Source organism: Lygodium microphyllum, chromosome 26 (genome assembly GCF_053477565.2).
Source record: "Lygodium microphyllum isolate KBCC chromosome 26, Lygodium_microphyllum_v1.1.10, whole genome shotgun sequence".
NCBI classification, from domain to species: domain Eukaryota; kingdom Viridiplantae; phylum Streptophyta; class Polypodiopsida; order Schizaeales; family Lygodiaceae; genus Lygodium; species Lygodium microphyllum.
In genome coordinates, this window is record NC_141160.1 from 131,499,687 (window position 1) to 131,524,422 (window position 24,736).

General features: G+C 42.8%; 1 protein-coding gene across 13 annotated transcripts; it reads right to left on the minus strand.

Annotated features, from left to right (window-relative positions):
• Nucleotides 1-218: 218 nt before the first annotated feature.
• PSF1 (partner of SLD five 1) lies at nucleotides 219-15,777 on the minus strand. 13 transcript variants are annotated; one of them, XM_087667544.1, is made up of 9 exons: nucleotides 15,608-15,777; nucleotides 15,369-15,525; nucleotides 1,892-1,952; nucleotides 1,671-1,738; nucleotides 1,452-1,565; nucleotides 1,187-1,349; nucleotides 1,054-1,108; nucleotides 558-677; nucleotides 219-389 (listed from the first exon to the last, which is right to left on the minus strand). In XM_087667544.1, the coding sequence occupies exons 4-9, from the start codon at nucleotides 1,673-1,675 to the stop codon at nucleotides 331-333; spliced, it is 516 nt and encodes a 171-aa protein (XP_087523670.1). In that variant the 5' UTR covers nucleotides 1,676-1,738; nucleotides 1,892-1,952; nucleotides 15,369-15,525; nucleotides 15,608-15,777; the 3' UTR covers nucleotides 219-330. The 13 variants fall into 13 exon arrangements, 12 of the variants coding, with proteins under 12 accessions (XP_087523670.1, XP_087523664.1, XP_087523669.1 ...); XM_087667538.1 differs by having other exon boundaries at nucleotides 1,887-1,952; XM_087667543.1 differs by lacking the exon at nucleotides 15,369-15,525.
• Between the last annotated feature and the right edge of the window lie 8,959 nt (nucleotides 15,778-24,736).

Genomic DNA, 24,736 nt, shown 5'->3' on the forward strand with positions numbered 1-24,736 from the left:
TAGGGCAGCCACTCAGTCACAGAGAGAGAGTGTGTGTGTGTGTGTGAGTCCGGGGCGGGGGGGTGTGAAGTAATTTTTTTAATGTGTTGACCGCTGAAGCAGCTACCTTTAAACAATGCATACGCCCATACAAGCAATGTTAGCAAAGTTTAAATATTGAAATTTGATACTGGAATCAAAAGAACACATAAATATAAAGGAGGCACATGCAATTCCCGTGTTTAAATATGTTTTTAAAATTATTAGCATTCAATGGCTCAACATATAAAACCAACCCAATTCTCAGAATTCTGGACGTCAAACGCTGGATGCTGAGTGTGATTCTTTGGGCTAACAATTTAGAGCTGACATTTCTCCTTGCCATGCCTTCTCCTGTTGAATTGTGAACTCTGATCACAAAGACTCATGTCAGAGAGGCCTTTCAAGCTATAGACAGCAGCCCGTTGTACAATGTAGATGTTTCTCCACTCATAAGTCCGAGAAAGAATCAATGGTTCTTACAAAATTAGACCTTGTCTACAACTATCATTCTTGAATTTGCAAAGACCTGAGCATACCCCCATAGTAATCCTGGTGAGCTCTCTTTCTGGGTAAGATGCTAATTTCCTTCTGATGAGTTGCATCACAGCCCTCAATGCAATGATGATGCATCATCCAACGAATTCCTCCAGTATACCCTGATTCAGAACAAAAACCAGGTCTTCAGTAAGAACCAGAACTATAAAAGCCTTAACTTATGAGGACTGGTTAAACCTTTGACTCCAACACCACCTGAAACAAGAACTTTACTTCATCCAATCACAAAGGGAGTATGTGGGGTGTCAAGAAGAGTTGAAGAGATTAAAAGAAAGGAGCCCACAGTTCTTTATTCTTCCCCTGCTGAAAGGAATAATAAGGCTCTCCAGGTGCATTAAATAAAGTACATTCTGAAGGCAATACAAGCTTTCAGCTGCACACTTACCTGGGATACAAGGGACTCTGCCTCAGTCCGTTTAATTAAATGAATTGAATTGCGTAATAAGGCTGTTGATTGATCATCCAAGAGAACCTCACCAACATCATCCATAACTCTGACTTGAATGTATGGATCCTTTGGCGGAGTTGCATCCTGTGTAGCAAAGCCTATTCAGCTCAGTCTTTTTAATAACAAGCCAGAATAATCCTACTTAACCCAAATTCTGCATACCACTGTCAAGTCTAAGTCTATATTTGTCATGTATGAGCCAAGAAGGTCTGAGTAGTTCTTGAAAAGCTCCTTTTCTGAAAAGCTGAGCTTTTCTTGGATCTCAGCTGGCAGTACTGCTCCAAGTTGCCATCTTAAACGCTGTATCCTTTGACTTCGATTATATCTGAATTCACAGCAACCACAATATCAAGCACAGAGAAGCCAAAGGTAGTCCATCTTGAAACATCATTTCAGCATACAGAATGAGAGACTGTGGAACACGTACATGTAAGCAAGAAGACAACGCTTGTTGCGAACTAGACTAAGATGATGGATCAAGGCACCAAAATAGTCACTGTTTTGAGTTGTCTCTATGTCCAGCCCTTCCTGCTGCATCTTTCTGTTAAAATTCCAAAACTGACAAGTCTTAAAGGCAGCGCCCCAAACACATTGAGAACGGAGAAAAAAAGACATAATGTAAAAGCTTAAACATGAATCTACTCACACCATCCTGGATTCAAGTTGGTGATAATGTTCATTTGCCTCCTCGATGACTTGGTCAAATAAATCATTCTGGAAGCAGACCAGAAAACTACTTTTATGAGGACCCGTTTCATTCCAAGTTTCTGTTCAATATAATTATCCTAGTATCTTGTGAGATGAAAACAGGGACACAAAAGTTTCTACAATGAAAGTAGTTGAATACATCTTCATGATTTACCATACACTATTGTTTCTTGCTGGAATGAAAAATAGTCCCAAGCTTTAATGGTTCCATTTGTAGGATCTGAAAGAAAGCATAGTTTCAAGATTTGGGCACAAAAAAATGTGTGGATGTACAAAATCTGAAGCATTCACTTACTTCTCCACGTTGATGCAATTGGTCCAGAGATGGGTGTCCAAACAAGGATGACAAGAAGTGACAATGGTGGTGAGCTCGTCTCCAATGAGTTTTCCAAGTTCTCGTAGGAGCAGGGCATAGAATGCCATCTCACCTCTACCAAATCCCCTTCCCAAAATGGAGTGGTGGAGTGTAAGAACTAGATGGTGAACATGGTACGCTGCATGTTCACAACTGAGCTACCTAAGTGCATGTGGTTAGAAGTGGTCTTTTGAACCTATGCCCAATAGTAGTGGTCGCTAAAAAGGTCCCCTTCGAACTCGTCTTTCTATCTTCCACCTTTGAGTCTTCAAGTGTCGTGCATAAACACACACCAAATAACAAGATGAATAAGCTCGTGGCTAGAGAAAAGCTTTTGATTTTCATAGGCTACTCCTCCAAAGCTGAGGTTTACAGTTTGTACGATCCTTATAAGGACAAGATCTTAGTTAGGAGGGACATCATCTTTGAAAAGCAAGGCATGGTGCAGCAACTTAAGCTTGCACCATCAGATCCTTCTCCTACTACATGTATGCCTACACTATCTTCTCCCCATAGTAACATGGAACAGGGGACCGGAACAGGGATGGGGACAAGGGGTGAGACGGGAGAGGACAGCATACATAAATAGCATTTTAAATTGTATGCATGTGACGTGCTCGGTGGATGCGTGAGTGAATACATACTACCAAAGAACATATGCATGTGCATGCATGCTCACATGTATTTTCCATTGTAGAAAAACTGTATGTGTAATGTGGGCTAACTTGATTCACACAAGAGTATGCTGATTTTGTATGTATATGTGCTACAAAAGGGGAAGTCCTTGGAAGAAGTTTGAAAAACTCACCCACATAAAAAAACCCAAACCCCCCCCCCCCCCCGGGCGCCCGAAAAAAAGCCCCCTAACAAGGGACATGACAAGGGAATGGGGTAGGGGACGGCCGGGATAGGGGGATGGATGTTGGGGACGGGGAGACATGGGACATCCCCATCCCATTTTGGCACATCTTTCCGAGATGGCATTCCTGCATTGAAGGGCCCAAGACGGCTGTTCCCTATTACTATGCTTCTCCTATATCATTTAAGCCTAGTCTACTTTCAACTCCTAGCTCACTTGCAAGGTTTTTAACTCCACAACCTCCCCTTAGGGACATATAACCTTGATGATATCAATAGACCATGCAAGATTCAAGGATCATTCCACCTAATTTCATCCCAAAGAATAGGCTAGCACCCATTGCCTTATTTGCTTCACAACAAATTTACCTAGCACGTTCCAAGCCAAAAAGTTTGCAAGAGGCTCTCAAGCATCCTGATTGGCAACTTGCCATGGAAAAAAATGAGAGCATTGACTAGAGTGGGACTTGGACCTTGGTGGATCATCCAAGTCCCAAAAAGTCATAAGTACAAAGTGGATCTTTAGTAGGAAGCTAAAATCTAATGGAATCTTAGACACGTACGATGCCCACCTCGTGGTGCAAGGGTTTAGACAACAATAAGGTATCGATTATGAGAAGACCTTTGCTCCCATTGCACAATTGACATTCTTCTGCCTACTCTTAGCTTTGGCCTCACACCAAAGATGGCCTATTCACCAAATGGATGTCAAGAGCACCTTTCTAAATGGCTTCTTGGATGACGAAGTCCATGTAGCTAAACCACTTCAATTTTCAATTCCAAGTCATGAGGATAAGGTTCTACAATTATGGAAGCTCTTTACAAGTTGAAGCGAGAGCCTAGGTATTGGCTCCATTGGATGGATGACTTTCTCAAATCACACAGCTTGCATTCGTCTTCTTGTGATCCAAACTTCCATCTATGATTGCTTGATGTTAAGAGGGGCTCAAGTTTGTGCTTTTGTATGTGGATGATCTTTTGATCATATGCTCTAACTCACCTACTATTTTTAACCTTAAGGCATAGTTAAGCTCCACATTCTAGATGGCCAATCTCGATCTTCTCTTTTTGCATTTAGGGTTTGTGTTTAGGGTTTGCAACCCCAAAAAGGGGCGCCACCCTAGACTAACTGTGCCTATTTCTAGGCCACTCCCTCACTCATTCTTCACGGCTGATTCATTCAGTCCATCACCTCTTCTCTCCAGCCTCTCCACTGCCCTCACACCCCTTCAGTAGGACATTGCGGTTCGTGGTTCGTGGCTGTCTTCACTATCTTCCTTGTGCTATGGCACCCTTGTTCCCTTGTATCGCATTCACTCCATGATTTAGATCTTCATCATTCCATTCATCAGAGTTTCTTCTCTCTTCTCAATGGTTGTTGAGTTCACTCCGTGTTCCTCCTCGCAAACCCTACTGTCTCGCTAGTACCTCATCTTTTGACATGGTGCTATGGCACCCTTGTTCCCTTGTATCACATTCACTCCATGATTTAGATCTTCATCATTCCATTCATCAGAGTTTCTTCTCTCTTCTCAATGGTTGCCAATTCACTCCGTGTTCCTCCTCGCAAACCCTACTATCTCGCTAGTACCTCATCTTTTGACATGGTATCAGAGCTGGATCTGCTCAAACAACGGCAAAGATCCTCCACTCCAGTGAGGGCAAAGACCGGTGGCGTGTTTGGCATCCACTTCTCTTCTTCTTCCGCTGCATCAAAATCTCGTTTTTGCAAGTTTCAGGTGATTTCAGCTTGCTGCCCACACCCCTTTCGCGGAGGACATCGCAATCTCAGCTGTCCCTTGCTGTCATCTACAGTCTCACGCGTGTTTCCAGCCCTCCACCTCCCGTTTGCTATTGTTTACAGCAAAGTGACTGTTGCTGATCACTCTTCATTCAGAAAACAATCTCGTTTTTGCATATTTCAAGCATTTCAGCTGTTGTACACCCCAAACAAGGAGGACATCGCGGTCCAATCTGGCCATCGCTGTCTACAATAGTCTGGTGCCTATTTCCAGCAAAGTGACTGTTGCTGATCATTCTCCATTCAGAAAACAATCTCGTTTTTGCATATTTCAAGCATTTCAGCTGTTGTCCACACCCCAAACAAGGAGGACATCGCGGTCCAATCTGGTCATCGCTGTCTACAATAGTCTGGCGCCTATTTCCAGCCTATCACACACTATTCGGAGCTGATTTTAGCATGTTGATTGCTACCGTTGGTTTTTCCTACGTTTTTAGTCTCTCTCTCTCCTACAGTCTACGTTTTTAGTATTTCTCTCTCCTCACCTGCGTTTTTCTACTGGTTGCAACCTCTTACTGCTGGTTAGATCCTCCTCCCACTAGCAGCTCACTTCCAATCCTTCCATTGCCCTCCTAGCCCTTGAGGTGGACATTGTAGTTCATGGTTCGTGGCTAACCTCTTCCTTCTTCAGCAAGGCACACTAGTACCCATGGCTTCTTTACCAACAAATTACCCTTCTACTTGGTGCTACTACTGCGACACGAACAGTCATTCCACCGGTGACTATCAACTTTGACCTTAGCTCCCCACCCCCCGAAGTATATGCATCTTTCACCAAGCACTCCTTGACACTTGTGCCACCTCTCCTTTTTGGGCCACAGAGATCGTTTTGCATCAACTATCAAAGTACTATGCTCAAGGCAATAAGACGCATCTTATGCACACTAAGTCCTTCCAAGCACATGGAGGATCAATTGGCGCTACGACCTCTTGGAAATTGTTGCAATGCCAACGGCAATCTTCTCCACCTATTTTTGAGTACAGTGGCTACCACAGCCCGCGGTTCTACAATCCGCTCTATCAAGAGACAATGATTGTTCGATACGGTCTCCTCGTCAATCCGCTCCTTTGAGAAACAATGGCTACTCGACTCCTTCCTCTTCTTCGGCTTCCCGGTCCGCTCCATTGAGAAGCAACGAACTGTTGCCCACTCATTGCTCAGTCTGAGCCCCACCCTTCACCCTCGCCTACTCAAGTTCGAGAGGCCACCTCTGGGAGTTCTTCACCACCCCATATACCTTCTTCGGCACAAAAGGCGGCACTTCCTTCACCCTCAGACATTTCGAAGTTCGTGATCCATAAGTTTTTGGATTCCCTATCTACCTCAGAGGGGGATTCAAAGGGGGATGATCTTTCTTTGCCCTCTGAGGGGCCATCTACATCTACTGCAACTTCAAAGGGGGCTCCTATTTCTCCAATTTCAAAGGGCGTCCCTATCCACCGCTCAATGCTTCCCACACCCTGGCAAAGGCCTTTTACCTTCTTCTTCTACCCTTGGATGGAGCTAGATCGGGACCTTGGAGGTTCAGTCGCTCGCGACTTGGTGACAAGTCCTTCGTATTCGTTCTTGCATGAATGCACGTGTCAAAAGTGGTGCAACAATGGAAGCGTAAACATAAGCTGTAATAAACTACTGAAACACAAGACAAAAAAAGCAAGGGAAAGAAAAAACACAATATAAATGAGAACTTAGAAGTATGCTCAGAAAATGGAATCCATATACCAAGACATGAGACAGTACACAAGCAATGTGAGTCACCGGCTGTGGAGGTACTCGCACCAGCTCCCTCTCCCCAAGAACTGTCAAGTGATGAATGAATGAGGAGGGAGCCTGACAATAAATAGGGCAAATAAATGCCAAAAATATGACTGGCTGACTAGCTGCAAATAATGCCAAATCCCCATAAATAGTGACAAATAAAATGCCTAAATAATCTCTAAGCCCAGTCTGTTGTTCCACAAGTACAAACTCAATTATAAACTAACTAATCTGCTAACACTCTCTCTCAAATCATGGGTGATCTGATACAATACAATATACAATGATAAGGTCGCATCATAGTACATACAACAATGTCCATCATAGTAGAACCATGGATACCCAAGTAGTGGGTGCGCAAGCCACCACCAAGGTGCCTCGGAGAGGACCTGATGTTGATGTCGATCGTACCAGCTCTCTTGAAGATAGAGAAAAATCATAGCAATTCTCAATGTCTGTCAACAATGCCTCTGATGTAGCATACGTGACCAACCTGTCACCAATGCCGCAACACATAAATGACCATTTATTCCCCTTCTTTGGCCAGACTGCCAAAGTGTCCCCTCATGTGAGCTACAGACAAAAGCCACCCGCTCTCTGTCACATAACCAACCCATCATGAACCTAGATGTCAATCCTAGCTCCAGGATTTGTACCTGCCACACTTCGGTCGATGCGTCAGGAATGTCCCTCTCTGGATCCTGTGCATCTATATAGAAATATAGATGAGGCATGCTTACCCCATCTCACCACCCTCTCACACTCCCTCTCTAGCACTAGAGAGTCGTGAGGGATGACCTCATCACCACCACTAGAAAGCAACTGAGAAAGGGGCCGCTAAGCCCTTCCCACAATCAGAAGAAAAGGATCCCTTCCGCACCTTGGACTTCGCCTTGGCCAGAGGATTGGAATTGGAATCTGAGGCAAATCATCACCACCACTAAAAAGCAGCTGAGGAAGGGGCCACTAAGCCCTTTCCATGATCAAAAGAAGAGGATCCCTTCCGATCATGGACTTCGCCTTGGCCAGAGGATCGAAATCGGAATCAAAGGCAGATGAGGACTCGTCGGAGAAGTTCGCATCCCGCTTTGTCTTCTGCTCCTTTTTTTTCTTGGAAGCTGCTAACTCTTTGCAATCCTTCCTTAAATGACCTTTCTTGCCACAGTGGTAACACTAGGCCTTCGACTTCTTTGTCTTTGAACCCCTGTCTAAAGCTGCAAGAGCCTCACCTAAACCTCCATAATGTGATGGAAGCCTCCCCTGTAGGCGCAAAGTAGCCCCATACTCAAGTAGCATCGAGGACATATGAAGAAAATTGACAGGAGCTGTAGATATCTACGCCCGTAAAGCATTCGCCACTCCATCAAACTCCCGAGGAAGCTTGTAGAGTACTGTACCAATAAGATGTGCCTCTAATAGGCCAGACTCCATAGTACGAAGCTGGTCCTAGAGTTGGGTAATACGAAGTAGGAATGATTGAATCATATCTTTGGGTTTAAACTTCAATTGTTGGAGTTGGCCATAGAGTAACGACCCTCATGGTGAAAGGAGCCTCGTATATCAACTGCAACTTCGACCATACATCTAAAGCTGTCCTACAAAAGGTGACCACCGGTAAGACTTCTTTGGAAATACATCGAAGTAATGCCAAATAAGCACGCGCATCATCCGAATCCCATGTAAGCACTACCTCCTCATGGTTGTCTTCATCAAAATCAGATGGAACAAGAGAAGATTGTTGAGGATGTGCCATAGCTCCGCCAACCACGCACCATAACCACTTCTGGATAAACCACGCCTTCATCACCGCACTCCACGTGTAATAATCAAGGCCATGGAGCTTGTTATCAGTGGATGTGCAGGGAGGAGCCATCTGTAGAGGATTCAGAAAAGAAATGGAGAAAAGAAGGGATTTGGAGAGGGAACATAGCCAAACCACGAGCACAGACTGCAAAAAACACAAGTTCACATACAGTATAACCCAAAATCTTACCAAAATAAGACAAAAGTTGCTGTAAAAAGTCAAAAACAGCAAAAACGGCCTAATAATGCAAGCGCCCAGTCAGGAGAAGATGCTAAGATACCAAAACGCAGGCTCAAACTAAAGCACAGGTTGTACGAATACTGATGTCAACAAAAAACACACGGAAAACAGGGCGCCTAGTTGGAGCAGCAACTGCCTGATCAGCAAGGGTAAAAACAGGCTTGAAATCAACAAGAAAACATAGCAAAAACACAAATCCTAAAATCTGATACCATGTCAGAAGTGGTGCAACAATGGAAGCGTAAACATAAGCTATAATAAACTGATGAAACACAAGACAAAAAAGAAAGGGAAATAAAAAACACAATACAGATGAGAACTCAGAAGTATGCTCGGGAAATGGAATCCATATACCAAGACATGAGACAGTACAGAAGCAATGTGAGTCACCGGCTATGGAGGTACTGGCACTTGCTCCCTCTCCCTAAGAACTGTCAAGTGATGAATGAATGAGGAGGAGGGAGCCTGATAATAAACAGGAAAAATAAATGCCAAAGATATGACTGATCGGCCAGCATTAAATGCTGGCCGACTGGCTGCAAATAATGTCAAATCCCCATAAATAGTGACAAATAAAATGCCTAAATAATCTATGAGCGCCTAAATAATCTATGAGCCCAACCTGCTATACCACAAGTATAGGCTCAACCATAAACTAACTAATCTGCTAACAGCACAGAGCTAGTGGCTTCTTTCCCGAGGTTGAGTTTCGGGTTCTCCAATTCAATCTATCTACTATTCTTTACTGCAAGTTACCTTTCAACTCGAAATCTTGGATCTTAGGGATCCTCTACATCTTCTTCCTCCTCCTCTTCTTGCCTTGGTCACTTGGTTAGATCAAATACGGGTATATCCTTATGGTTCTCGGTACTACACAAAGTCCGACATTCCTCCTATGCATTGCATGATTTCATCATCTTTGTACTAGGGCACTTGGGCAAGTGAATAATTTTCCCACGAGGGACACTGTCCAATTGGCACCTGCTGCATAAGCATTCTTCAAAATGTAGCATTGCATCTCCACCTCACTCTTCTCTTGTTCCCCTTTCTGGGCCTAAGAGGGGGTATTGAGAAACCCTTCACCCATAGTTTGCATTTTTGCATTTCTGTGTTTTGCGTTTAGGGTTTGCAACCCCAAAAAGGAGCGCCACCCTAGATTGATAGTGCCTATTTATAGGCCACTCTCTCACTCATTCTTCACGGCTAATTCATTCAATCCATCACCTCTTCTCTCCAACCCCTCCACTGCCCTCACACCCATTCAGGAGGACATTGCAGTTCATGGTTCGTGGCTATCTTTATTATCTTCCTTGTGCTATGGTACCCTTGTTCCCTTATATCACATTCACTCCATGATTCAAATCTTCATCATTCCATTCATTAGAGTTTCTTCTATCTTCTCTTCTCTTCTCAATGTTTGCCAAGTTCACTCCGTGTTCCTCCCCGCAAACCCTACTATCTCGCTGGTACGTCATCTTTTGACACCTACATTGGATCACAACCACTTGGAGACAAGGAGTCTAGAGATATTGCTGATCACTACGCATACCAATCACTTGTGTGGTTTGTACAGCACGTCTCTGTACTATGCTATGAATTTCATTGCCTATTCTTTCATTGTTCGAGTTCTCATGTCCTCTCTTTCACCATTCATTCTTCTTAGTGTCTAGTGGCTAAAGCGTCTTTCATCCTACATTTTTCATCTTCAGCCCTTTGTCTACAATTGGCAACCTATTTGTATGTTGGACAATATCATTCTTGCTGTAGGCAACCTATTTTCCTACTGAAACACAAACCTATGTTTTACAGTGCTACCACTGTAATCGAAGGCAAGGACTGCTTTGTTTAGATTGTTGCACCTGCACCTCTCCAAGATCTTGCGTTTGCTGGTTAAATGCTTTGAACTAGGGTACAGTTTGCATTTTTGCTGATCTGATTATATGCACACTTTCCTTTTTATGTTTTGCATCTATGTTTTATGTTTGTGTTTTGCATTTTGCATTTTCAACTATAGAGAGGGTCCACTATGTTGGTTGTTGTGATCACTAATAACACTCACTTCACTACTACTACCTATTAGAAGTGGATGCAACAATAGAAGCATAAGCAAATCCTAAAATAAACAATTGAACACAAGACAAAAGGTAACCGCCGGAAAAACTTCTTTGGAGAGACAACAAAGAAGATCAAAATAGGCACAAGAATCATTAGTATTCCATGTGAGCACAATTGCTTTATAGTTGTCCCCGTCGAAATCAACTGGAAGTGGATTAGGATGCTCAAAAGCTCCAAAAACAACATACCTTAACCACTTCTACACAAACCATGCTTTCACAATAGCACTCCATGTTAGATAATCATGGCCATGAAGTTTGTGATCAATAGAATAACAAGGGGAGCCATCTGGAGAGGATAGAAAGAGAAAATAAAGGAAAGAGGAGAGAGAGAGAGAGAGAGAGTATAGCCAAACCAACAGCACAGATTGCACAAAATAGAGTTCACACGCAGTGTACACAAGCTGATCACAAACATCACAATGCTGAAATCACAAAAATCTGCAAGAAACCAGCCAAAAGATGTCACCCGGCACTGTAGCAACAGCAAATGCCAAAAACACAGGTATACTATTGAAAAAAAAGCTGTTGCCAGCAATTCAAAAGCCACCTAGGGTAGTAAGAGGGAAGTAGACTGCAAACGCAGATGGGGAAGGACAAAACGCAGGTTGGTGGCGCATTAAATGCAGTAAACACAGATGTGGAGGGTTGATAACAGCATGATTTGCAGCAGGAGGGGTCGCCTCATTAGCAAAGGGCAAAGGAGGACCTATAATCGGCAGAACATAGCAGCAAGAGTGTAGATCCTGAAATCTAATACCATGTCAAAAGTGGATGCAACAATGGAAGCATAAACAAATGCTGAAATAAATTGTTGAACACCAAACCGAAGAGAAAGAAAGAGAAAACACATGACACTGTAACTCAAAAGAATGCTCGGGAAATGGAATCCATGTACCAAAAACGAGACAATCTTATACAATAGTGAGTCATTGGCTGCGTGGGCACTAGCACTAGCTCCCTCTCTCCAACAAAACGTCCAAGTGATGAATGACTAAGACTAAGAAGGAAGCCCAGAATATATAGACCAAAAGAATGCCATAAAAGGCACTAGGTTAGCCACCATTTGCTACTGGTTGGCAAGCAATAAATGCCAAAATAGGCATCATACTAACCACTAAAAAATGCCTAAATACCTCAGTAATACCCAGCATAGCCCACACTCACACATGAGCTAACTAGATTGCTAACACTACCATCCTTGTTTTTCTACTACCTGTGTGTATGCATTGTGTTGTAAATTGTGGAACTCTTGATTGTTCAGACTAGTTGACCACAAGCCTCCCAAATATCTCTTACTCTCTCTATTTTTTGTCATTGTCTTACATATCACTAAACTTTTTTCTAGCTTTTCTATCTACATGGCTAGAGATTTCTTCCCCATGGCCTAACCTTAATCCTTTAAGGCCTTCTTTTCAAGCTTGGAGGATGCTTGGTCTTGGTTCGCAACTACAAGCTCTTCACTTCTGCTCCAACCGTGTCCCAAGCCTCACAAATTCACTCTAGATTTCTGGTGTTCCCAAAGTCCTCATCAAAGGCTGATGGTTTCCAACATGCTTAGTCAAGCTCTCTTAATGACCGATTTTTAGTGGCGTCAATGGTCCCATCTCTATGCTATGCAAATGAAACAACATCATGCTTCTTCTATGGTGATCATGTTGACCAATCAACAAGGGTGGTGACTAATGCAAAAAGGGTCGTCATTTACTTGAATGGTCATTCTATGACAAGGAGTAAAGCCAACTTCTCCTATGGCATGGCTAGGCTAGTGCCTAGCGGATGTGCCAATGCAAGTTCTCACATTCCTTGCCTCCTCTACTTTAGTGCTTGACTTGGCACAAAGTCTTCTAAAGTGGCCTTCACGTATTCCTAAACCAAGGACAAATGATTGTAAGAGTACGATGAATCCTTTACAGGCTTTCTACATGCATCAATACACGCATAGCAATCCAAATCTTGGAGTTGCTTTGACCTTTAGGTCCATGATGGGAGGTTTGGACAATAGGCAATGTTTTGCTCCTAATTTTATTTCCACATTAGGGACAGTTCAACGATTTGGTTGAAGGCAGAGAATCCACGGTCACAATATGCTTCAGCAAGGCATTAGTGGCATACATAGAGATTCAGCTATTTCCACTTTCTATAATCACAATTTGAGTATGATTGACCTTGACTAGTGCTTCTTTTGATTTCTCAAGACTAAAAACCATGACCTAGAGCTAGAGTCTCAGAGTATTTCCCATAGTATATTCAGGTACTTCGAACATCTTCTTTGGGTATCACTTGTGATTATTGTACATACTATGGTCATATAGACTTGTAGCAAATCATTGTTGTGGCATGGGACATGGTGATAGTTCCTAGGGGCTTTTTGTTCCCCATCATTATGTATTTAATTAACTGGCTGTCCATGATCAAAGAGAGGGTGTTAGCGATATACATTTCATGTGTGTAAGGCTCTTTAGTAGCCTTTGTATTGGATGCCTTTATGGGTAGTTAGGCAATACATCTAGACCTAATTCAATCGTCACAATCTCACCTTAGATTCTATATATACTCCACTCCATTCTTGTTACATTGAATCAAATCCACTTTGAGAGGAGTCTAGGGGTACTACTAGTCGCCACACATCATGCACCTAGATAGTTTATACAATACACCTCTTGTATTGTGGTAAATTCCATTGCATGTGCATTCAATCTTTGAGTTCTTGTATTCTCTCTTTCACTCTTCATTCTTCTCCATGTTCAACAATTGTGACTCTTCCACTTCTATTGCTCATTCTCACAACATTGTGCACAAATGATGTGTTTCAAAACATGACCTCGCCTCCATGAGCAGCACAAACATTGATCTCATTGTCATAACATGTCATGCACCTATAGCAATGTGATGTCAATATGCTCTACCCTTTAAGCTAACATATCTACAATCCAAGTGGATTTAGTATAGAACAGATGACTTCTTTGACTTCATAACAAGAAAACAAGGCATGTGGTTACATGACATTTCAAAATGCATGATGATGAGCCTGCTTGTTCATTCCTCAAGTGTTGGGCAATTGAAAGAGTCATCTCAAATAGTAGATGGTGCATTAAGTATTCAAAATTATGGACAATTGATGGCATGCCTTTTCAGTAGCCATGCACTAACAACCATCTACAATCTCATCTAGGAAGATGTGGCATATCCATCGGTTATATGTGGGCAATTCAAATATTCATGGCCAGCCTACATGCAGTTATAAATTAGTTCATGGGTACTCCCATGTACTATCAAGGATACGACAATGACATCCCACATAGTAGTTGATTAATGTAGATGCAAACCTAATAAAGAATGCTAATTTTATGCATGTGAGCAACTTTAATTTCAAGGCCTACAAAGCAGCATATTGCTTGATGTTAACCACATGCACATTTGGTCACAATGTACATACATTCATTTAGCGGCACCATGGAAAAGCACGGCATATATTAAAAATTTAGGGATAGAGATTTTCCTTAGTAACCATGGTAAGCATATGTCAAATAAATGAGGCAGAGTTGCTTGTGGCAAAGCATTCAGGAACAAAGAGTAGGTGAAAGAACCTTGTGAGCTAATGTTATAATGGAATCTCATAAGCTAGCTTTAATCAAATGCCAATATCCCCCCATGGTTTTGTGATTTTCCCATGATGCATAGATACGCAACTCTCTAATGGAGTACGATATGTCATTGGTCACCTTCGTGCATCCCTACACCAACTAAAGCTAGAAATCAGTTGTTATGGAGTGAATTCTCTCATCTCTAAGGATCGAATTTGCCAACTCTACCAGCTTGACCTGAAGGTGAAGCACTACATATGCAAATGCCAACATATTATGAAATCAAAGGACAATTCCATTGCCTATTCTAAGATGGATCTGGACCATTATTCAAGTCGATGGACTGTTCATATCAGTGTTGCCTTAGACTCTTCCTCTTGGAGCTATGCCAACATAGAGAGCACCTCATGCAATCCCAAGGGAGGCACCTCGAGGGTTAGAGCAATGTACTCTTACAAACTTTTTTTTGAGTTGTAGCCACATCAAATACTTTGCACACCTTGAACAAACCCATGGATCCACCATAGGGTTACTATGACTAAGCCACGAAGATGGAAATCACACCTACCAGTATGTGTACTTGCTTGAGGTATCATCAGAAGATGTATATGATAGTAGTATGCCATCATGCATCCCAAACGTCAGCACTCTAGCTTATCTCTGTTGGATAGACCCATGAGGGACATCTTGAGTTGATTGTGATCATAGTTACAAGTGATTGTCATTTTTTGACTTGAGGATTGCTTGGACAGTAGCTTCTTTTCCATCTCATGTCCATTCCATGTGACTATTTCCTCCCAATTCCCCATCCGCCCATTTTGCCCCCCTATGTGACTGTGATTGCGCAACTCTTTTTCCCTCCACTTGCTGCCATATCAATTCCACTGCTTTGCTACATTGGCAGATGTATTAGATTGATAGTTTTCATTTCCCTAGCCATTTATTGTTTAGAAACCAGATTCCTTCCAGTTATATGTTCCTTGCTCTATTTGGGAAAGATGATAGTTTCCGTGTTTCAAATCTTTTGTGTAACAGGCTGATTTGGCCTCCTCTCTCTCTCTCTCTCTCTCTCTCTCTCTCTCTCTCTCTGTGTGTTCCAAGCTGAGATCAAAAAAGACCTTGGGAATCGGAATTGCACATCTAAGCTTGAAGAAAAGACGATTCCGACTTGAAATCTGCTTAGTATGCCTCGATGTTAATAACAATTTAGAGCCTGTGCTCTCCTCACGTGATCAACTGGTGCCTTCTAATCACCACTCATCAACTGCACAATTCCTGTTCAATACAGAAATAATTGGAGCTCCTAAAGGAAAAACCAGACAGACAAAGACAGCATAAAGATTTAAGAGAACCTCACATCGAATCGACGAAGGCGGTCGTCCTCGGCCTGAGCAAGCTCCGAGCAAAGCTGCGCTCCACGCCTTCCGAACATATTCTGTGAGAAGAGTTGTGTGTGTGTGTGTGTGTGTGTGTGTGAGAGAGAGAGAGAGAAAGGGGGGGGTGGGGGGGCGGCAATTTGGCGCCCTATTCTACTAAGCAATTTGAAGGGAAGGCCTATTAACAAATTAAGGCATTGAAGCATAAGAGTCTAGCATTCGAGAGAACACAAGCCTATTTGCAAACACTTGGACACAAGCCTATTTGCAAACACTTGGACACATGCAACTTCATTAAACTCGCGGAAGTCGATAGAGTCTCGATTCGGATTATGCCCCTATGTAGAGACTTAAGAATTACGCCACACGCAAGTAAATTTACTTGCACAAGTTCGCATAGTCAAGTTCAATAGTGTGTTACTAGTTTATTTGACTACTCTTAACTTTGAGTCAGAACTTTAGGAAATTCATGGAGTACCCTCTAAAATTTGTGGCACTCCATAAACTTGCCAATGTCTAAAAACTTAGCAATCATTAATTGGTACAAATCATGTTCTATCTTCTCAAAACCCTTTTCTCTCTCCAACTCACCTCTTTCTAACTTATTTATGTGACTCTCTCTCTCACCTCAAACACCCTCTCTCTCCTCAATGCTCGTCACTAACATGGGTGCGGTCCTAGTCTAATCAAAGTAGGGGTGGCCCTAGTGCTTTCACTCCTATTTTTACTCACCTACGTCCAAGGACATAGGCACAGCACAACCCTAAGTTTGCCTTGTGTGACCATGTAGTCATTACCTGAACTCCTTGAAAAGAGGGACTTTAGAAAATAAACACAACATGCAAGTACTATGTATACTTCCATAAGTTTGGCTTACATAATAGAAATCAACTCATGTGCATCTTCCTTTATCATCCTCATTTCATTTTTTGCGTTAGCCTACTTTGGACAGTTGCATGTGCCCAACTAACTTCAAGTCCATTCGCTTGCAACAACAAACATACGTGTGATGCACCTATTGTCCTATAAATTACTCGGGTTTTTGAAAAGACTTCACAAATTGGGTTCAAAATGAATAATACTTTTTGAAATCACATAGATTCAGTTATAAGTTAGCAAGAGTATAAAGGAAATTCAATTTATGTCTTCAAATACTTGCTTAAACCAAGGTGAGAAGAATTCCTCATATAGTTCTGTAAAGTATAATTCCTATTTGTGACCTTTTGGCGTGTGACAAGCTCTTTCCATATAAGAAGCTTTTAGGTGATGTGCTTCTTAATTAAGTGGCATTTTAGTGATGGAGCAACTACAAAGGTCCAAAGGAGCTATGGTGAAGAGCATGGACTTTGATTTCTAATATCATTCATGGCCCAAACATTAACATGCAGCTTGTTGAACATGCAATCTATGATTATCTCAAACCTTATGATGAAAGATAGAGGTCAAGGTTGGAAAACGAGAAGACAATTTACAAGGGCCCTTTTTTGTTCTCCATCACCCATATCACAAGTAGGTACATTAATTTCCATATTTGTACCATACCCATCAAATGCTTCCTTGATGGCACGATTTGGATAGCCCATCGAGAGATTGTCCTAGGTGACGTTGTCTAGAACTCCATTGGAAAATCATGAGCATTGCTGCCTAGGCTCACTTGAGTCTATCTCATAGGGAAGCTTTGCTCCATACCCATGAGGATCAACCCGAATCAAGGCTCCTAATTTTGAGGTCTCCTAATAGTTTACCTAATGTTACAGCCTATGAGCATTGCATTTGGCAAGTTAACTCAAATCAAAGCTAATCAATGCCACAATTGGTTAATAGTAAGTGAGAAATAAGAGGAAGCAATACGCATCGACCCCTCTACCCATAGGGTATAGTCTCAACCCCAATCCCCTAAAATGGCATTAATCAGTATCTAAGATGAAACACTAGGTTGTTTAACCTTTTCCTAATTTTTCCAATTCTGATATTTCACTTTTGTGAAAGTAGCTAACCAAGACCACCCAGCTATAGGACAAACCTATTGAGGGTTCTGCCCTCTCATTTACCTCAATGGTGTGTTTTTGTTATTTAATTAGCCTACTTCACTTTTGTGAAAGCAGCTAACCGAGACCACCCAGTCATAGGACAAACCTGTTGAGGGTTCCGCCCTCTCATTTACCTCAATGGTGTGTTTTTGTTATTTAATTAGCCTAGTACATTCTTGTTTGACATGTAAAGACAACTTCTTTAATTAGCCTACAAGCACAAGGTTTGTTTATGTAATTTACACATAAATACAAAGACAATATCAAAAAACCTTTAGAAGATAGTAACAATAATATATTTGTTTGCACTTTCTCAAAGGTGCAACACTAATTTAGTGTTCATCTCTTACACCAAGACCCATATCCAAACACCTGGATATCCAATGTCCAAGTCCCATGGACACAATCCATAATCCACCCTTTATCTAGAATACAATCTTTCAACATCTACAGACGTTAGGCCACTAAGGTTTTCCCATCTCTATCCTAGGCCCAACATGGGGTGTTCGAAGCATCCCTGAATCACGAGATGTTGTAGGAGTGAACCAATGTTCTGCGGTGGCCTTCACACCACTCAGTGTATTGAGCAATGCCCTTCTAGGTTCCTTGCCTTTACCAGCATCTCTTTTTTGTTGTGCAACCATGGAGGTGATCTACTTATGCATCAAATCCTTGTTCAAACACTCAAAATGAGTATAATGCTTCCCCTTAGGGAAATTCACAAAGTTCAAACAATGTAAATAGCCTACCTTTAAGGTAACAAAGAAATCTTTTCCACAACAAGAATAACATCTCTTTGAGATGAAATGCAATTCAAACAATGCCCTTTTGCATCCCACAAGAATCAATAAACTCGCCACTATACTCCTCCAAAGGCTGCAACTCCTTAAGAAACAATATAGATAGATCCTAATTATCCATAAGTTGCGAGTTAAGATAATGCATTTCAAGCCTCTTTACATCGCACAAATCTTTTCCTTTGGAGATGTGTAACCTTAACCGTGCATAGACTCTTTCCTATGGTGTCACAAGGCATCTACATGTACATCTAATTCAGCCTAGGGGTTAGTAGGTCCTATTTGGGGGTTAAAGGCACCTCCGCCTAGCCACCCGTGTATTACTACACTGACAGTCACCGCTACTACACACTACAGGTGGCGGACGCCCTCGCCGTCACTTTATTCTTTATTATTTTAGTGACAATTTGAATAAAGGAAGGCCTGATCACACATTGTGACTGTTGGAGTTCCCATTTCTTGTCTCTCTCTTTCTTGCTCTTGCTCTCCCGCCATAGCTCTCGCGTGCAAACTTCGATCCTTCTCACCTTTCAACTGGTATCAGAGCTTGGCTTCTCCACTCTTGAGCTTGGCTCGTGGCATTCTCAGTTTCCCATCGACTCCCCACTCGCATTGGGTCTCCTTCCCGGCAGCCAGAGCTCATTCTCTTGAGCTCCCGTCACTCCTCGACTTTCCGAGCTTCTTCTCGACCTATTGAAGCACCATCAGGGCATTGACATTGAGGTATTGCTTCATTATTTCAAAGATTTATTGTAGTGGGAGCTCACGCTCAACCGCCAAGACCCACGAACCGCTTATTACTTCAAGCGTTTCAAGCCGAATGCTAATGGCTACCTCTCACATAGCCTACACACTCTCATGCCTACCGGGTGTAGTGAGCTTACCTTCATGCCGATCGAGTTGCCTCCTCTCCCACACACTCTGGTAGCTCCACGATCCAAGTGCAAGCTTCAAGCAAGCTCGATCCTCTCGCTCCAAGCTCCAAGCTCCATCGCCGCGAGCAAGATAACAAAAGAGAAGAGAAGAGAAGAAGAGAGGAGAAGATGGAGAGCTTCTCCACCCCACGGTCCCTCACCCTCACACACTCACTCCCTCACACTCTCACACTCCCTCTCTCAAGCACAAGCTCAAGCAAGCAAGAAGAAGAAGAAGAAGAAGAAGAAGAGGAGGAGAGCTACTATTGGCCACACACAAGAATGAGCTTCTCATTCCACTTTTTGGCTTTTATACATGCCCTACTCCTCTTGGGCGGTCATCCCCTTTTTACACGACCGGCCATTGGCCTAGGTCCTCTTTTCCTATTTCCTTCCTATCCTTCTTGCTTCTTCTCCACTGCCCGTCTATCTTTACAATTTGCACAAGAGAGAGCCTGGCACTCTTTTACAAGATTTCAAGGCGCGCCTTTGTATTTTAAAATGCACCTTTCCCCTTTTGCGTTTGCCTTGGACTTTTAAGGTTGCCCTTGCACTTTTGGCCTTTTCTCCTCTTCTTTCTTCAGTTGGGCTACCTTTTTTCCGCCTTTGCCCTACGTCTTTTTTATTTCCTTTTGCTTTCTTCGTGTTGGGGTTAATACTTTTGCCTTGCGTCTTTTTTACTTCCTTTTGCTTTCTTCATGTTGGGGTTAACATTACCACCCTCCTAGACAAGTGCCAGTCCCATGGCACTCTTCGTCGAAGGTAGCATGCAGAGCTGGCACTGAAGACGTGGATGGAAGGGACTATTGTGGTTTGCCTTGGAGGAGTTCTGATGTTGGTGCGGATGAAGGTCGTTGGTGGCACTTTGCTGTTCTGATTGGCTGGTGATATGATTGTTGTAGGTGGCAATAGGGCTACTCTTTTGTTGGGAATGGTCACTCATAGCTGGCATGGGTGTTGGTGTTCTTGGGATGCTCATGGTGGATTCTGCTCGTGATGATTCTCTGGTGGTCTTGCATGATGAAGTAAACGACAAGAGTTCAGAGTTGAGTGTTGATGTACAGTTGACGGCGCTTTCGTTGGAGTCTTTAATACCTGCAATTGGAAAACCTCTCATGTGGTCTCTCCCTAAGGGGTAGTGCTAGTCGTCTTATCGTGCACAATACATATTTTGATTAGTTTGGGAGACAGGTCGAACTCTAAGCAAGCTTAGAGTATTGTCCTGCACTTGAGGACCCAAACCGTGTATAGGTTATAGTGTGAATATTAAGTGAGTACACGTGCGTATTTAGGTATTACTTAGTTAGAAGATAGTCGGCCTAGTTCCTTGTATAGCAATGGGTCAGTGAAGCAAGGGGCTAAGTTGATGGAAAAATTTGTCGATGAAGACGGGGAGTACACTTGAAGATTGCTTGAGACATCATTATGGTATTGTCAAGGCAATGGAGCATAATTGAGCTCCTTGATGTCTTAGCTTTTGGTAGCTAGTGGCTACTTGCAGTGCTTGAAAAGTATGGTGTACTTTTCCATTGTCTTTCATGCCTTGCTTACCACTATTGATTGTAATGGCATTGAGATGGAGTGCAAAAGAATTGTGCAAGTGGTTCAGACTGACAGGTCTAACCATAGGTGAGGCGAGCTCCCTAGGTATGTCCTGCCTTTGATGTGCCCTGAACAATTGTGGGGGATGTACAAAGGGCTAGGGGATTAGGAACAGAGCCAGCCGACCAAGGTCACTGGACATACTTGATTTGAGGACCCCTAGGTGCGGTGCTGTGATCGTGTGTGCTTTTTTTTTCCCCTTTTCTTTTCTTTTTTTTCTTTCTTTCCTTTTTTTTTGTGGAAAAAATAAATACAATCAATGCCATACATTGAGGCTGTTAGCCTTTCATTTGGATTGAGAAATGTTGGGATCCAAAGGCTATGAAGAATGGATATTATAGAGATGATTGTGTCACGAGCCTTGATGCTAGAGGAACTGTTGTTGAGATGAAGAGATACACTTGAGAGTTTGCAAACCTCTTTGTAACATGTGAGACATCGAACAATTGAGGTAGCACTTAGAGTGAGCTGTGCATGGACAAGGGCAGAGCATCTTGTGAATTGAATCTTGGATGATGAAGAGATGTTCGCCCTTGTTGAGAGCATGGCTCCTGCCCGAACATAGAGTTTGGCCAAGAAGGAGGAGTAATCGATGATTATGCTTTGGCCATGCTCAATTGCAATATTTGCTTTCTACAGAGGTGTCATTGGGTTCTCATCCAGTGGCACTTCCGTCTCATGGCTTTTGTTTCTTGGTATTCCTGTCACTTCTTCTATAATGGTTCTTTGTGGGTTTGGTGGTATTGTGGTGACTTGGATATTAAACGCTTCTAGGCATTGACCTGCGTCATTCTGCATTCACTTGGAAAGACGTGGGAGTACATGCAAGTCACATCCTTAACCATAATGAAAATTTCCAGCTAAACAAGACATCGCCAACCTGAATCCCTTAGTTTTGACTTGATGCGTATCACCTATACTTGGTCATCATTGCTCATGGGGTGTGTTGGCCTTTGCTTCTTTTGGTATTATTTACACAGTCACAAAACACGTTGTTTATTTATATACATGTTCATGAAACCATGTCACTCCGTGAGGATAAAAACCAATTGTAGAACTCAGGATTGTACTCGAGTGTGGCACACATATCTAGCTTCTGTGGTAGCCTACTTAGCAATAATAAATATTTGGCAACATTGAGTAGCATGGTGCCTTGTCCGAGTCTACTGGAAACATGTAGCTCCTCCTCATTGAGAACTTTATCAATCAAAGGGCTCTCTAGGCTAGTTCCAGCTAGGTCCATACCTTGAACTGTAGCTAGAACTCGAAATGAAGTTGGTGCCACGTAGGTCGGGTCTCTTTAGGACCACCATTTGGCCAGTCGCTCCTTTGAGATTGTCATGATTTGGGCTCCAAGTTCGGCCATTGTAGTGCGGTTTTCAAACCAACGTTTTTCAAATTGGCTTCTACCCTCTGATTGTCGCTTTAGTTGCTCTATCTCTAAGAGATTTGGCTGGCATAGCATTTCATTAAATGTCACGGTTAAGCGTAGTTCGTCAGCCTCCTCGTCAGAGATGAGTCGCATGCGTTCATGTAAGAGCTTGTCATAATGTCCGTCAAGATATTCTTGCTCTTCCCACGATAGCAGATAAGGCAAATATTCCTCAAGCTGCTCCCTAGGGAATGTGCCCATGTATGCATGAACATAGACATGTGCGAATAATTTCAGTTTAGTGTCCAATTCGGTCAAGCACTCTGCCACATCTCTATGTTCCACGAGGGCTTGCTCGGTTGCTATCTCATGCAAAGTTCTAAGGGTTTCCTTAGGCTTTAGCATAGTTGGGGGCTCAGGCCTAGATGAGCAAGATTGATCAATGCCAGGATTGCTTATGCCTTTGAGGTTTTCATGTTTCTCATGAGGCTTTATGGTAGTTGTGTCATGGTTCTCCTCGGATGTGACCGGCGTGGTCTTAGCATCCTATTGTGACAATGTTGTATCCACTCTTGATTGATCAATGCAAGTTTCTCTATCGGTGGATTGAGTGTCGCAAGCAACAGTTGACAGTAATTGTTGCTTTGATTTATCAGAACACATGGATGTGTCTGATATTTCACTGATGTTAGGAGAGATGGCAATGGGTTTATCTATGGATGAACCAGACGCTTTGTTCATCATCTCTTCCGTACTCTTGGTCCCAATCTTCTTGTCGTCTGCAGTAGCTTGCAACCGTTGTTGTTTTCGTTGTTTTCTTCTCTTTCTCTTGGGCACTAGAGGTGTGATCAAGCTTCACCATGCACTTCATCTCTGGTTCATTAGTCAGATGCGCCATTTCTTTGGCCAAGTCTTTGAGAGATTTATCCTCAAGCCTAGGCTTTAGGTGCTTTGGAAGGATTGGAGGTGTCAAGGATGTTTGTTGTGACATCTCTTCCAAAGGTGAATTGCTAAGGACATGTTCCGCAATGGGTGTTGTCACAGCCAAAGGTTGTGACTGTTGTGGTCCCTAATTGGAAGTAGTGGTGGCTAGTTCAGTGGACTGGCTACCATTGGTAGACTACGGTGTCAAGTCCTTAGGCAGATCAGAAGTGGTCGTGTCTTTTGTTGCCCTTTACGCATTCACTTGTGTAGGTTGAGCAGCGGCATGAGGCTGCTGCTGCCGTGCTTCCCGTGTCCATTTAGGTGAAGAGGATGTAGGAGATTTGGGACTCCTACATGGGCTTGGCACTGACTGGAGAATTTGCTCGTGATTGTTAGACGATTCTGTCATTATCTTTGTTGAGCAATCAGCCTTATCATGAGCAATGTTGTGCCTATGGTGCTCATTATCCTCTTGGGAAGTCAAAGGCTCCTTGGGCACTAGTGGACCTTGTGCAAGTCGACAGTTACCTATGATATGTGCTTGCTAAGCATGCTAAACTGAGGATCTAATTTTTGATAGGTCATGGTTGGTTTCTTGATTTCAATCATGAGGGGCTCAATCACTCCAATATTTTTGGTTCGAGACTTGGATATTTGTTTAGGTTTCCTCCTACGCCTCTTTGCTTTTGACATAATTTGGGCTTCTGACAGAGGTGGTTTAGCAGGGGGTTTTGGTACCCAAATCCATCGGTTGCCTGCATAATACCCTTGAGCACGAAGCAACGCCTTGGATATCCATCGTGGTGTTGTGCTAGCTCTCCATCGATGCCTTCGTCTATAAGCCTTGGGCTTCTTTCGTGGTCTTCTATGATATTTGTAAGTCCAAACCCTATCCTTGGCCTTGTCTCCTAACCTTTTTGTTTCAAGTATGGCCTTACTCACTGGTTCTCTCCGTTCAACCTGCGCTTGTATCAACTCTTTCAACAACTCCTTGCTCTCATTACTAGGCTTGCTTGGTATGTCAAAATGCTCCTTGCCCTTCCCTCAAGGTTTGGTGAGGTCACCCTTGCTAAAAGTCGTGATTATCCTCACACCTGGTAGTGTTAGGTGTATCCTCTGTGCTATGTAGTCGGCTTCACACTTCGTTGCCTTTTTGAAGGGCCTTCCTAAGAGGATTTCCTTTCCACAATTCTCGCTATTTGGAGGAACATAGAACAGGACTGGCAAGCTTTATGTTTCAATAGTTACAAGGATTCTGCACTTTCCTGGAAGTGCTTGTGGGTGTTCCTTGTAAGGATTAAGAGTTGCATCAGTCGGTTTGAGCTCTGGTTAACCTAGTAGAGTCCATGCTTCATAAGTCAAGATATTGAAATCTGCTCCTTCATCAATGAGAGCATCAACACTATGCTCTCTTTTTGTAGTGAGTTTGACCCTAAGATAAGTAGGTGGCACTATGTCTTCATCTTCTGGG

Coding starts and splice junctions, on each gene's coding strand:
- PSF1 (XM_087667536.1), bottom strand. CDS start 15,682: ATGTTCGGAAGGCGTGGAGCGCAGCTTTGCTCGGAGCTTGCTCAGGCC. Junction 1,566..1,670: donor CAACTTGAATCCAGGATGGT/GTGAGTAGATTC, acceptor GAATTTTAACAG/AAAGATGCAGCAGGAAGGGC. Junction 1,350..1,451: donor CGTTGTCTTCTTGCTTACAT/GTACGTGTTCCA, acceptor CTGTGAATTCAG/ATATAATCGAAGTCAAAGGA.